Here is a 13,670-nt window from a genome sequence, read left to right on the forward strand (position 1 = left end):
GACCAGTGGAGGAGAGGAGACAAAATAGATGGTATGATGCAGAAGCTATGAGAGATATATCATCCTTGAATGGGTATCTGATGGAAGCTACTTAATGCATGCTAGATGCATGTAAAGGTCAGGGCAGAAAAGATCCAAGGGTTAAAGGTGGAGCTACACACAATGATGAAATTCAGATGGGAATTTGAAGGTATAATGCAGTAGAAAAGAGGAGGTGGTACAGACAACTCAAGATTTGTGGATGCCTGCTGAACAAAAGGATCTGGAAGGCAGAGTGCAGAACAGCCGTGTGATCCATGGAAAAACGTGACACTAAGGACAAGGCAGAGAAAGAGATCAGCTAATAGGGGTTCAATGGATAAACAGGTTTGCTGCATTGGGAAACAACAATGAGAAACAGACAGCAGATGGGGTGGTGAAGAAGAATAGAAATGACGCCAATCCCTGCCAAAGAGAGGAAGAGGCAATGGAGATAGTTAGGTACCAGAGCATAAAAAAAAATGAGGGTTATGTACAGGGGACTGCGAGAGAGCAGAAAAAACAGACTGATACCAACATCAGGAAGATACTGATCTATGTGATTGGGTTCTTATACTAAGACGAATCAACGGTCTGTCAGCAGACCAGATTCAGAGAACAGAAGTATGTGCTGTCAGGAGCAAGGATATGAGATCTGGATGTAAGGCTGAAAAGGGTCCTGATGGGAGTAAGGGAAAAAATGCCACTAACTGTGCTGCATGTTGGGATGAATGACACTATTAGATTTTCACTGGAATGGGTCAAAGATGATGATGCTTTGCTGTGTAAGATGCTTAAAGAAGTGAAAGCTCAGGTGATCTTCAGGGGAATACATCTGGTCCCTAGAGAAGGAGGGTGAAGGCATGACAAAATAATGAAGATAAACAGATGGCTCAAGGACTGGTGCTACAAGGAAGGTTTTGGGATAATCAGCCATTGGGTGGTCTTCACAGAAATATGACTTCTTTCACAGGTGGACTTCACTTGTGTACCTGAGGCATTAACCTTTGGGGATCAAGGCTGGCAGAACTGATAAAAAAAGGCTTTCAGCTCAGAAATATGAAGGGACAAGGTTGGGAGAAACTCCTAAAATCTCCATGTCTGGCTTCAAGGCCCGGAATTAAAACTATCTACATGAAGAAATAGTAAGGGATAATGGATCATCATAAGGTAAGGGTCTGGACTGCAAGGAGAAAGAAAGCACAAATATTGTTTGGAGTAGTACTCAGGGAGGTGAAAGGACTATATCTAATTCATCTAGAAAACTGGGTGAGGTCTGAGGAAAACAACTGAGATACTTGTCACAAATGCAAGATGTCTGGGCAATAAAATGGAGGAACTGAACTACTGATGCAGGAGGTCAAACCAGATATTACAGAGATTACAGACATGGTGGAATGGCACTCCTGGCTGGAATACATAGATAGAGATGTGTTTGTGCTATTTAGGAGTAAGAGAAATAAAGGTAAAGGTGGCGGGATAGAACTGCTCTTCAACGAAGCGGCTGTGACAATCTGTACTCTTATGATAAACCTATTTACAAGGCTCTGATACATTCTATACAACGTTTGCCTTTTGAGAGATCATTTGAAAACTCAGAATCTGCTGAGCATTTATTGTCCTGGTAAAATCTGTGAGGCAACACTGTATGTAAAGTTATGAACTTCTACTTCATAAGGCATGTTCCAAGTCTGGGAAAACAGCTTCAGACCAGTTCCACAGAGACAAAAGGCTAGCCAACACGTCACCCAGGTGTAAACATAATGAAATGAACTGTCACCTGGTTAAACGGCCATTCTTTGGCAGGAAGAATGTTGTGAGCGAGACATTTACAGCTCAGCAAAGAAACAGACTTACTGTCACTTGAACCTGAGCTGGAGATGATTCTCAAAAAGGAGGAAAAGATATAAAAATGAGGCACAAAGGCCCCTAAATCACCTCTCTTCTCCTGGCATTAATGATACCTAAAGGAACATTGAACTGGGGGAGGACTCCTGACTGAAGGCATTCAGCCGGTAAAAACGTGGTGAGAAAAACCTTTGCTTTAAATTCATTTACCTTGTTAATTTAGGTATTAGTTTGTGTTTTACCTTTTATTTCTTTGTAACCAATTCTGACTTTTATGCCTCATTACTTGTAATCACTTAAAATATTTCTGTAGTTAATAAACTTGTTTTATCTAAACCAGTGTTTGTTTAGATTTAATTGTTTGGCAATTTCCATTTGAGCTAACAGGTTTTGTGCATATCATTTTCTTTTAATAAAATGATGGACTTTCTATGAGCTTGTATTGTCCAGAAGGAAAGAGCCAGGCGGTACATGACACACATTCCTGGGGATAAGTCTGTAACTGGAAGTTTGTGGGTGTTGCTGTGCAATATAATTCAGGAGTGGCTGGCTAGAAGCACTCATATATTTCAGCTGGGAGTGATTTTGCTTGCTAGAGGCTGTGTGTGAACAGACCAGGAATGGTAGTTCTCAACAAAGCAGCATAAAAGCCACCCCAGGTTAGTGATTGAGGGGACACAGCTGTCCATCAGTCCAGACTGTACCCTGGGGAATATCACCCCAGTAAATGGCAAAGAAATACTAAGTGATACCATGGACAAAACAGAATCTGTTTGCCTCAACATCACTTTAGGGAAGGATTGTAGAAGAGATTCTATTGGGATAGTGTTAGAGGTCTGCTATAAATCCCCAGGTCAGACTTGGATATGGCTCATCAGTTGGAAGCGGCAGAGGAGGAGAGAGTCCTGGGTGTATTGGTTAATCACAGGATGTCTATGAGCTACCAATGTGATGCAGCAGCAAAAAAAAGTGATCCTATCAAGCAAGGCACTTCCAGTAGAGATAGACAAATATTAATACCATTGTACAAGGCACTAGTAAGACCTCATTTGGAATACTGTGTACATTTCTGGTCACCTCCATTCCAGAAAGATTAATTCAAATTGGAACTGTTGCAGAGAAGAGCTACTAGGAGCTCAGGGGAATGGAGGGCCTGTCTTATGAGAGGAGACTGGAAGAGCTTGGGTTCTTTTGTCTAGCAAAAAGAAGGCTAAAGGCGGACATGATTATTCTCTATAAATATATCAGGGGATGCACACTAGGGAGGACAAAGAGCTATTTAAACTAAAGGATAAAACTGGCACAAGAACACATGGGTATATATTGTCCATGAACAAATTCAGGCTGGAAATTAGAAAATGTCTATCCTTCAGAGAAGTGAGGTTCTGGAACAGCCTCCCAATAGGAATCAAGAGACCAAGCAACTTTTATTAGTTTTAAGAGACAACTGGATAAATTTGAGAGAGGGGTTATATGATAGGGTTGCTTGTAATGGTAGGGGGAAGAGCCTGATAGGCCTGGGGGTCCTTTATAGTTTATGTCTTCTGCTCTTAAATCCTCTGAAACACCAGAGAAAGCCACAGCTGGAGATGGGACACTTGATGGGGAGAACCAGTGCTCTGAGGTGCTACCAAGCATTCCCTCTCTCTCTCTCTCACACACACACGCTTAGCTGGCTAGTTCTTGCTTACATGCTCAGGATCTAATTGATCACCATATGTTGGGTTGGGAAGTGATTTTCCTCAGAGTCAGATTGTCAGTGATCTTGGGATAGGGGCGTTATCTTCCTCTGCAGCACAGGGTGGGGGTCACTTGGTATATCTGAGTATCTCTCAGTCAATTCCTTGTCATTGCAGCGGCCTCAGATATTCATACACCTTGGTCTCTCTCTATTCACATAACAGTTTAGTTTCCTGTGGGCTGTAATACTTTGACCTAATTTTAGCTGCTGTGTTTAGTGTGTGTGTCCTGTACAGGAGACCAGAGATGATCTAGCCTTAAACTCTATGACTCTATGTTAATAATTCCTGCTTCAGACTGACTGTTTGACACAAGATTCTCAGCAGGCCTACTGTTGTGCTCTCAGGCTCTATTCAAATTTGAAATAACCAAGGGTTGCTGCAGGTCAAAAGCCTTATGTACAGCCTGCGCCAGCATTAACCCAAGGAAACTCCATAGCATACCAAGTGGAAGTTCTGACAATGACTTCAGTAGGGTTGGAATTTCACCTACCATAATGCAATAGACTGAACAACCAGCCTAAGCTCAGTAATCGGACTTCAGATCCACTAAAAGGATGAGAACAGCCTTGAAGAGAGTATCATAAATTGTTGGACTCATTTCAGGATCAGGGAAGAGCAGACCATTAAGATCATTAAGATATTTTTTATGGCAACAACATTAAACTTAGTATTGGAGTCATCCACCCTGCAATAAATCTTGCCCAAACCTGTTGCATCTTGAAGCAGCTGAGTTAAGTGAGTTGTTAGGACTGATGCAACATATTCATGGGAGGGTTTAAAAAAGAGTAGGTGGTGTGTAATTACTGGGTATGTACAGACTGAGGATTCTAACATCTTCATCAAACAAAAAAATAATTTGAGTAGAATAAAATCAGAAACAAATCCATAGATTTTTTTAAATAATTATCAGATTTTTTAAATACATGTAATGTGTTTGTTAAAGAGCCTTAATTATGCATGTACAACTTGACCAGCCAAAGACACTATCCTGAAGTTTTTTCTTCATTGGATAGAGGACTTGGAATTTCTCCATCTTCCTTCAACACTGGAAATACTTGAGATCCCACTGACAAGATATTTGGAAGAGATGAGCACAAGGACTGGTTCATCAGGTATATGCCAAAGTTTGTCTGAAGAACAAGAAAAAATAATCAGTGTATGCCAGATCCAGAACTGTCAAATCTCCAGTAGATTTCATGACAAAGATAATGTTCATAAGAACAATGTTGCTATAAGGACAAAACTACCAACTCTATGTTATTAAATAGTTTTTCATTAATTAAATACAACAGACTGGTAACCAAGAGTCAATGTCAAGTTATTCAAGACTCAGACCTAGAAAGTAACTGGACAAATAGAAGAATATTTTGTCATCAGTCCCTTAGCTTACCTATTTAATTTACACTCCTCACAACCTCGTAATCTAATTAGCATTCTGGCTTTCTGAGAAATATATTTAATGTATTTCTGAGCTCAATTTTCACAGCCTAAACAGCGTAAGGCTGCACATATGTTCAAATAGTGAAGCAAAGCTTTGCATCTCCTACCATGCATTATTTGCTTTGTTAATAGAACTTCGTTCTGATTAGCCTTTGTGAATGTTCCCTTCATCTGTTTTCATGAATATTTTGGTAAATTTTACTGAAAATATTCTGAATTGTGTTGATTAGTAACGCTGTAGCTTGGTGTCTGTCATTAGCTGTGAAGCCATCCAACAGATAAATATTAGAAATATATATATATATATATATCTCCCTGTGATACATGTGAATACTGAACAATGGAGATAAACAATATTGCACAGCTGCTTCACTCATTGACAAGGCTATGATTACGTCATGGAGGTCACAGAAGTCACAGAATCCGTGACTTCCATTGGCCTCCATGACATTTTCTTTTGCCTGGCTGGAGCTCCTAGCCAGTCCCCACCCCCGGTCGCTCCCAGACCCCACACTGATGGGGGCACCCTGTGATAGGCGGCAGATGACTCCTCACAGCTGCCCAGCCATGGTGGGTGGCCCTGAGAGCTCCAGCAGCAGTGGGTGCTGACCCCGCCTCCCTATTTTGTCAGTGATATTTTTAGTAAAAGTCAGGGACAGGTCACAGTCTTCTGTGAATTTTTGTTTATTGTCCATGACTTTTACTAAAACTATACATGACAAAAACTTAGCCTTACTCCTTGACCTTTCATCTATCTTGTGCGCTGCAGTTTGATTCTCTAAGATGATGAGCAGTCTGGCCCCAGTCCAGCAAAGTACTGACCACATGCTTAATATAAGCATATGAATAGTCCCAGTGACTGCAACAGATGTTTGCATGTATTTTTTAAATGTTATGTTAAATAAACTGATCACTACTGAGGTGATTCAGGTTTGTTTTCCCCAACATGCTTTTGTTTCCTAACTGCTGGTAATTTTAAAAATGTGCAAGAAAGGTCTTGCTATCAGTCTTGCTATCTTGAAAAATATTCCCAAATCCTTAGAATAGTTTTACATAAAGAAAATTGTCACTTATGCATTAAAACTTTTTTAAAAGTGAAAATTGAGATTTGAACTAAATGAAGATCTTCACATAAAATGTTTGCTTGACTCAAAATTTGTTGATTTCTCATTGGAAAAACCGAAACCCGAAAACAGAAAATTTTCAGCTGAAAACTGAAGTGTTTCCTTTATTATTGCAGATTTTGATCAATTTTTTTGTTTCTGGCAGTCCACAGGCAATTTTTTTCAGTTTTCAATTTTTGAAAACTATAAAATATTCAGGTTGAGCCTTTTGACAAAAAGTCATAATTTTCCATAAAACCCCGTCTCCATTTTCTGAGTAGCTCTATTTTCAAAATTCAAATAAAGTAACTGAAATTGAGAAATAGAGGAAACCTAATCAGGTTAATTAAATATTTGTTAAGTAAATGAGTCTTTTGTAAATAACAACCAGGTAGTAGCTGAGTTTAGAAAAGTATGCTTGAAACTTTTCTTGTCCTATGAAAGGAAGGTAACATGGAAATATACAATAATTTTAAGTCTTAATGCAGAATTAGTGAGCATGGCTCAATGCAGAGGTCTTCTCCTTTTAGGCAAGGTGAATACTGAAGAGCAGGGGCCTGGAGAGTGTCTCAGTAGGCCTGAAACTCTTGTCTCAGTTTTTAATTTACAATCTTGAAAATAAGAAAAACTGCATGGGATATATATATATTTTTAAATTCCTTATATATGTTTCCACAGACTTGCTAGGATCTCAGACATCCAGCAGGGCTGCCAGGAATTACCAGTGTTTATCATAAATGACTCCTCCTTGCCACCAGGGGCCAGTGCAGCTTTCCTCCTTCACTCTCAATGATTCGCTATTTAGTGAATAATTGATATATGTGAATATCGTCTCTATCACATGTGAAGGTGAGGCCTGAGCTAATTTGCACTGCTATTTCAAGTGTGGTACAATGGTAACATATTTGAGAACCAGTGCTGTATAGAAATTCTGAAAACCATTAAGGTGGTAATGATGTATCAAGATGCTTTTCAAAAACTGTAGCTACCAAGATATGATCCAGATCAGCCATAACATTAAAATTCAGATATTACTGTCTGGTTTATTTAAAAATCTTCTATTGCATTAAATGATTACTCCACTTTTCTTTTTCTTGGCAATAAACTGCTTTCTTCACGGGCATCAATTATTTGTTTTCAGCCTTGTAGTTAACCTACTGGGAATTGGTTTCTTTCCCCATAACATAATGCAAAGCTAATATTGTGCCTTAATTGTATTACTTGCAAAAATCAGGTAAACAGAAACATAATAATGTAAAATGAATAAAATATTACGTTACATTGCAACACATTTCACACAAATTTCATAACTCATTCTAAATAAACTTACTCTACTACTTATAATGCAAATATATTTCTGTGTACATGTTATTGTATTGACTTCTTGGTTTATTTCTAGAATAGAATTGGACAAATTATTCACAGTGTACAATTAAATTTATCTTTTTGAAAATTTATTTTTCTGAATTATTTCAGACCCAACTTTAATATTTACAAATTTGTTAATTAGGTGAAATTATTAAACAAATTGTATATGTAAACATATTTCAGAATTTTTGATTGCTCAAACACTATTTCAAATAGTCACCATTCAAAATTTGCTGCTTTGATCAGCCACCTAAGTGACATTATTATTTTTATTGCTCCCTAACTGGATGACTTCCAAAAAGCTTTCAAGATGGCTGTGTGTAAATAGTCGTGCAAATCCTTATTTGGATGAGTACTGTGTGCTAACTAAAGGTAAACAAAAGTGTTTAATATCACTGAAGCAAATTTACCATTTTTATTCATTTTTTAAAAATTATTAGATCAGCAATATTTTTGACAACGAATAGCAAAACAAGCCTTCCTAAAAAGACGTCCATGCCAAGCCAATTTTACTTTGAAGACCACAAAAACTAGAATTTTGTCCTTTTAACATTTAACTATTAAAAAAAGAGGCTTTCAGTCCCTGAGATTATAGTTTGCAGTTATGAACCACTTAATCTCTCTGTGTGCCTACCCCTTTCTGACTTCAAGGGCATTTTATTCTGCATACCAGCTCTCCAGTACAATCCAAGAATGAAGCAGAGAGTCCTGAGCTGTGAGGTCTATGGCTTTATATATTTCTGATCTCAGCAAGGGAGGAGTAACATTAGCTTCCCATTGCTCTTAATCACAATAGGGGAGAAAAATGTCAAACCACTTATGTGGTAAAAGCACAATACATAACAGCAGGCATCCGAGTGCAATACACTTATCTTCATAGGACTGCCCTTATCTTCCCCTTGGGTGACAGATATAAAGTACTGACATTCTTAAGTGTTACTTCAATTATATATACACTACATAAATGCATATTTCTTTATTCACTGTGACAGACTCAAACCAGTGGGGTACATGAGTCTGGTAGAGGGCAAATATACTGGTCACTGGGTGAGTAGTTTTCTGTTCCCTGAGTGACCAGAGCAGGGGCTGCAGTAGAGTAATCAGGAACTTGCTAGAACCATTTAAGGCAGACAGGCTGATTAGAACACCTGGAGCCAATCAAGGCAGGCTAATCAGGGCACCTGGTTTAAAAAGGAGCTCACTCCAATCAGGTGAGGGGGGAGCCAGAGGAGAGGAAGTGCGTGTGAGGAGCTGGGAGCAAGAGGCACAAGGAGCTAAGAGTGAGAGGGTGAGCTGCTGGAGGACTAAGGAGTACAAGCGTTATCAGACACCAGGAGGAAAGTCCTGTGGTGAGGATAAAGAAGATGTTTGGAGGAGGCCATGGGGAAGTAGCCCAGGGAGTTGTAGCTGTCATGCAGCTGTTACAGGAGGCACTATAGACAGCTGCAATCCACAGGGCCCTGGGCTGAAACCCGGAGTAGAGGCGGGCCTGGGTTCCCCCCAAACCTCCCAACTCCTGATCAGACACAGGAGAAGTTGACCCAGACTGTGGGAAAGATCACTGGGGCCACGTCCAGACTAGGGTATTAAAATCGATTTTAGATACGCAACTTCAGCTACGTGAATAACGTAGCTGAAGTCGAATTTCTAAAATCGAGGTACTCACCCGTCCAGACGGCACGGCATCGATGTCCGCGGCTCTCCATGTCGATTCCGGAACTCCGTTCGGGTTGATGGAGTTCCGGAATCGATGTAAGCGCGCTCGGGGATCGATACATCGCGTCCAGACTAGACGCGATATATCGATCCCCGAGCAATCGATTTTAACCCGCCGATGCCGCGGGTTAGTCTGGACGTGGGCTGAGGTGAGCAAATCTACCAAATAAGCGCAAGACCCACCAAGGTAGAGGAGGAACTTTGTCACAACATATATAAATATGTTAGGTCTGATTCTCCACAATAGCCTGAGGTGCTAGGGCTGACAAAGAGGTGGACAGAAGAGACTTCCTTTTTAAAATACTTCTCTTCATTTTCTACTTAGTTCAGATTATAACTTGATGAGAATACAGCCTTGCTTGAACTGGTAACCATCACATTAAAGGCACTGCATATTAGAACTTAATTCAGAGGGCTGAGAGGTAGCACTCCTTGATTTCAATACTGGATCGCCAAGGGGATTGCTGTCTATCAGTTGACTAATTAAACTCTCACACCGTGGGCCACATTTTACCACATGAAGCAAATGGATATAATAAACAATTCACTAACTCACAAGTGTGTTGCGAAGTTTAAGTACAGTAATTAATGTTTATAGAAGTGTTTCAGATCTTTGGAATGAAAGGCACTAGCATAGTGTAAAGCACTGTATCATTATGATTAATCAGATAAGAGAAGTCATTGTCTAGCTCTAGCAAAGTCTGTGTAAACAGTCCAATAAGCTGGAGTCTAATTCCGCAAGATAATGAGCACTCCTGATTCATGGTGACATCCCTGGGAGCAAAGGAGGCTTTGCAGGCCTAGGGGAAACTTGGAATTTTGCATGACCACGCCCTTAGTGAATAAATGCATGGTAGGGAAATTTGCCTTGGTGTAGCTATATCCATGAACAGTAGTTATACCAGAACAAACTGGCAATATCGGTACACTGCACTAGTGCATAATGGGGTTTGCAACAGTATGACTAATTCTGGTAACTGAACAACAAGCCAATCTTACAAGGTGATCTGCATCTACAGTGGGGTGCTGCATTACAGCAAACGCAGTACAACATTAATGCGAAGACACTCAGAAAATGCACTGTGTACATTTCACATAGGGCAGCGCCCTAGGTAGAGTTAGTGGGTTTTTTGACTTCTGTTTGATTTATATGCTTGTCTAGTCTTTTCTACTCTACTACAGAACATACACCTAGGAACTTCCAGCATCACAGAGTTCTGTCACATAAGGAGAGTTATTTTTTTTTGACTCGGTCACAAAAGTGAGATGGAATTCTTAACTAATGTTGTTTTAAAATTGATGGTAGTAGTCATCAGGTTTCCTTTGCAGGTGTGTTTGAATGTTGATTAAAACAACATTATCAAAGTTTTAATAAATGCAGTTGGATAGGCTGCATTGCTCTGGTTTATGTTAGGTTATCAACAACAATCTGTGTATCACTAGTTAAAATTAATGGGCCTGATTTCCAGCAGTGGTACGCACTTGTAGACCCCATGGTCTTCAACTGGAGCTCATGATGCTTTGCATCTCTGAAAAATCAGGCAAAAATACTATTTCAGCTATAAACATTTGACGATCTTTGTATTTCTTACTCTAATTTAACTTACTATTATAGCTCGATGGCAGAGCTCTACTGTAGGGCAACTAAGTTGCTAAATTTTGGTATATTTTTGTCACGAAAAAACTTACTACAGTAAAAGCTGTGTTATCTGGCACTTTATCAACCAGAAAGCTCTATAAATTGGCATTTCTGATCTTCAGTAGGGTTGGTAGGTGTCCAGTTGATGCGGGGCCAGCAGACTCCCTACCTGGCTTCGCATGGCTCCCGCAAGTGGTGACATGTCCCTGCTGCTCCTAGGTGGAGGAACGGATATAGGGGCTCCATGTACTGCCCCTGCCCCACCCTGAGCACTGGCTCTGCAGCTCCCATTGGCCAGGAACCACAGCCAATGGGAGCTGCGGGGGTGGTGCCTACAGGCAGAGGCACCGATTGGAGCTGCCTGGCCACACCTCTGCCTAGGAGCAGCAGGGAAATGTCGCCACTTGCGGGGAGCCACTCAAGGGGGGTGCCGCCCAATCTAGCACCCCGAAACCCCTCCTGTGCCCCAACCCTGTCTCGAGCCCTCTCCCACACCTAAACTCCCTCCCAAAACCTGTACCCCGCACCGCATCCCACACCCCACTCCCCAACCCTGAGCCCCCTCCCATACCCAAACTCCCTCCCTCTTAGTTAACCGGAATTTTTGATTTACCGTCACCCCCCCATTCTCCCAACATGCCGGATAAAAAACGGTTACCCACCTTTTAGTAACTGTTGTTCTTCAAGATGTGTTGTTCATGTCCATTCAAAGTAGATGTGCGCGCGCCACATGCACACCAGCCAAAAGATTTTCCCTAGCAGCGTTCATAGGATCAGCCCGGGTGCACCCTGGAGTGGTGCCACTATGGCGCCCTATAAAGGGGCCCGCTGACCCTCCACCCCCTCAGTTCCTTCTTGCTGGCACTCCGACAGAGGGGCAAGGAGGGTGGGTGTTGGAATGGACATGAACAATGCATCTAGAAAAACAACAGTTACTAAAAGGTGAGTAACTGTTTTTTCTTCTTCGAGTGGTTGTTCACGTCCATTCAAAGTAGGTGACTCACAAGCCTAACCTTAGGAGGTGGGATCGGAGATCACTGCTGACTGGAGTACTAAGCGACCAAAGGCTGCATCATCCCTAGCCTGGAGCATGATGGCATAGTGAGATGAGAATGTGTGAATGGAGGACCATGTGGCTGCTCTACAAAACTCCTGAGTCGGAACCTGAGCCAGGAACGCCGCAGAGGAGGCCTGTGCCCTAGTGGAGTGGGCTGTGACCGGAGGAACAAGGGTCTTAGCTATACAATAGCATTCCCGGATGCAAGTCGCAATCCATGAAGAGATTCGCTGAGAGGAGACTGGGAGCCCCTTCATCCTGTCTGCCACTGCGATGAAGAGCTGGGTCAAGCGTCGGAACGGCTTGGTACGCTCTATGTAAAAGGCCAAGGCCCTGCGGACATCCAGGGAGTGTAGCCTTGGCTCTTCGCTGGAGGCGTTTGTTTTTGGATAAAACACCGGGAGAAAGATATCTTGGCCCATGTGGAACTGTGAAACGACCTTAGGTAGGAAAGCTGGATGAGGTCTAAGTTGGACCTTGTCCTTGCAGAAGACTGTTTACGGGGGCTCAGATGTTAACGCTCGAAGTTCTGACACCCATCAGGCCGAGGTTATCGCCACCAGGAAAGCGGTCTTGTACGACAGGTACAGCAGGGACCACAAAGCTAGAGGCTCGAAGGGCGGCCCCGAGAGGACGGAGAGGACCAGATTCATGTCCCAAGCAGGGGTCGGCTGATGCACATGCGGGAAGAGCCTGTCCATACCCTTGAGGAAAAGTCCAACCAGTGGGTTTGCAAACACTGAGGCACCCCCATCTCCCGGATGAAAAGCGCATATGGCCGCCAAGTGAACGTGAATGGAGGAAAGGGAGAGGCCCAGTTGTCTTAGGTGAAGCAAATAGTCAAGGACAGTTGAAACTGGTACCCCAGCGGGTTTAGACCCCGCTGACCCGACCATACGGAGAAGCGCTTCCATTTAGCCAGGTAGATGGCCCTAGTTGATGGCTTCCTGCTATCCAGCAGCACCTGCCTGACCTGCTGGAAGCACTGCAACTCCACGGGGCTCAGCCATGGAGCATCCAGGCTGTGAGGTGAAGGGACTTGAGGTTCGGATGGTGGAGGGGGCCCCAGTCCTGCGTGATCAGGTCCGGGAGGAGGGGCAGCGTCAGGGGCGCCTGAACGGACATGTGCAGGAGTGACGTGTACCAATGCTGGCGCGGCTATGCCGGAGCTATCAGGATTACCCTGGCGTGATCCCTGAGAACCTTTAAAAGCACCCTGTGTATCAGGGGAATCGGAGGGAAGGCGTAGAGCAGACCGTTCTCCCATGGCTGAAGGAAGGCGTCCGACAGAGACCCCCGACTGCGGCCCAGGAGGGAGCAAAATTGTCAGCACTTCTTGTTTTCCCTTGAAGCAAACAGGTCTAACCGGGGAAAGCCCCAGAGCTGGAAAATTGAGCGCACCACATCCAATCGGAGGGACCACTTGTGACCCTGGAACGAGCGGCTGAGAGTGTCCGCCAAACCGTTCTGCTCCCCCGGAAGATAGAACGCCATCAGATGAGTGGCATTGTGAACGCAGAAATCCCACAGCGCGAGGACTTCCCTGCAGAGGGGAGAGGAGCATGCACCCCCGTTTGTTGATATAAAAGACTGCCGCCATGTTGTCCGAAAGGACTGAAACACACCTGCCGGCCAGGTGAGACTGGAAAGTCAAACACGCCAGGCAGACCGCTCTCAATTCCTTGACATTGATATGCAACTCGAGGTCCTCTGGTGACCACAAGCCCTGCGTCCTGAGG

The 13,670-nt window shown here is 42.9% G+C and overlaps 1 protein-coding gene across 5 annotated transcripts in view; it reads right to left on the reverse strand.

Moving 5' to 3' along the window:
- Positions 1 to 4,496: 4,496 nt before the first annotated feature.
- MOCOS (molybdenum cofactor sulfurase) overlaps positions 4,497 to 13,670 on the reverse strand; it is a 369,687-nt gene continuing 360,513 nt past the window's right edge. For 4 of the 5 annotated variants that reach the window (XM_030551504.1, XM_030551502.1, XM_030551506.1 and 1 more), the window contains one exon: positions 4,497 to 4,738. In XM_030551504.1, the coding sequence (XP_030407364.1) occupies positions 4,592 to 4,738 (147 nt within the window). In that variant the 3' untranslated portion in view covers positions 4,497 to 4,591. Of the gene's footprint in view, positions 4,739 to 10,717; positions 10,765 to 13,670 lie in introns of all 5 variants that reach the window. The other variant, XM_030551503.1, reaches the window with a different exon arrangement.

Source organism: Gopherus evgoodei, chromosome 2 (assembly GCF_007399415.2).
Source record: "Gopherus evgoodei ecotype Sinaloan lineage chromosome 2, rGopEvg1_v1.p, whole genome shotgun sequence".
Lineage (NCBI taxonomy): Eukaryota > Metazoa > Chordata > Testudines > Testudinidae > Gopherus > Gopherus evgoodei.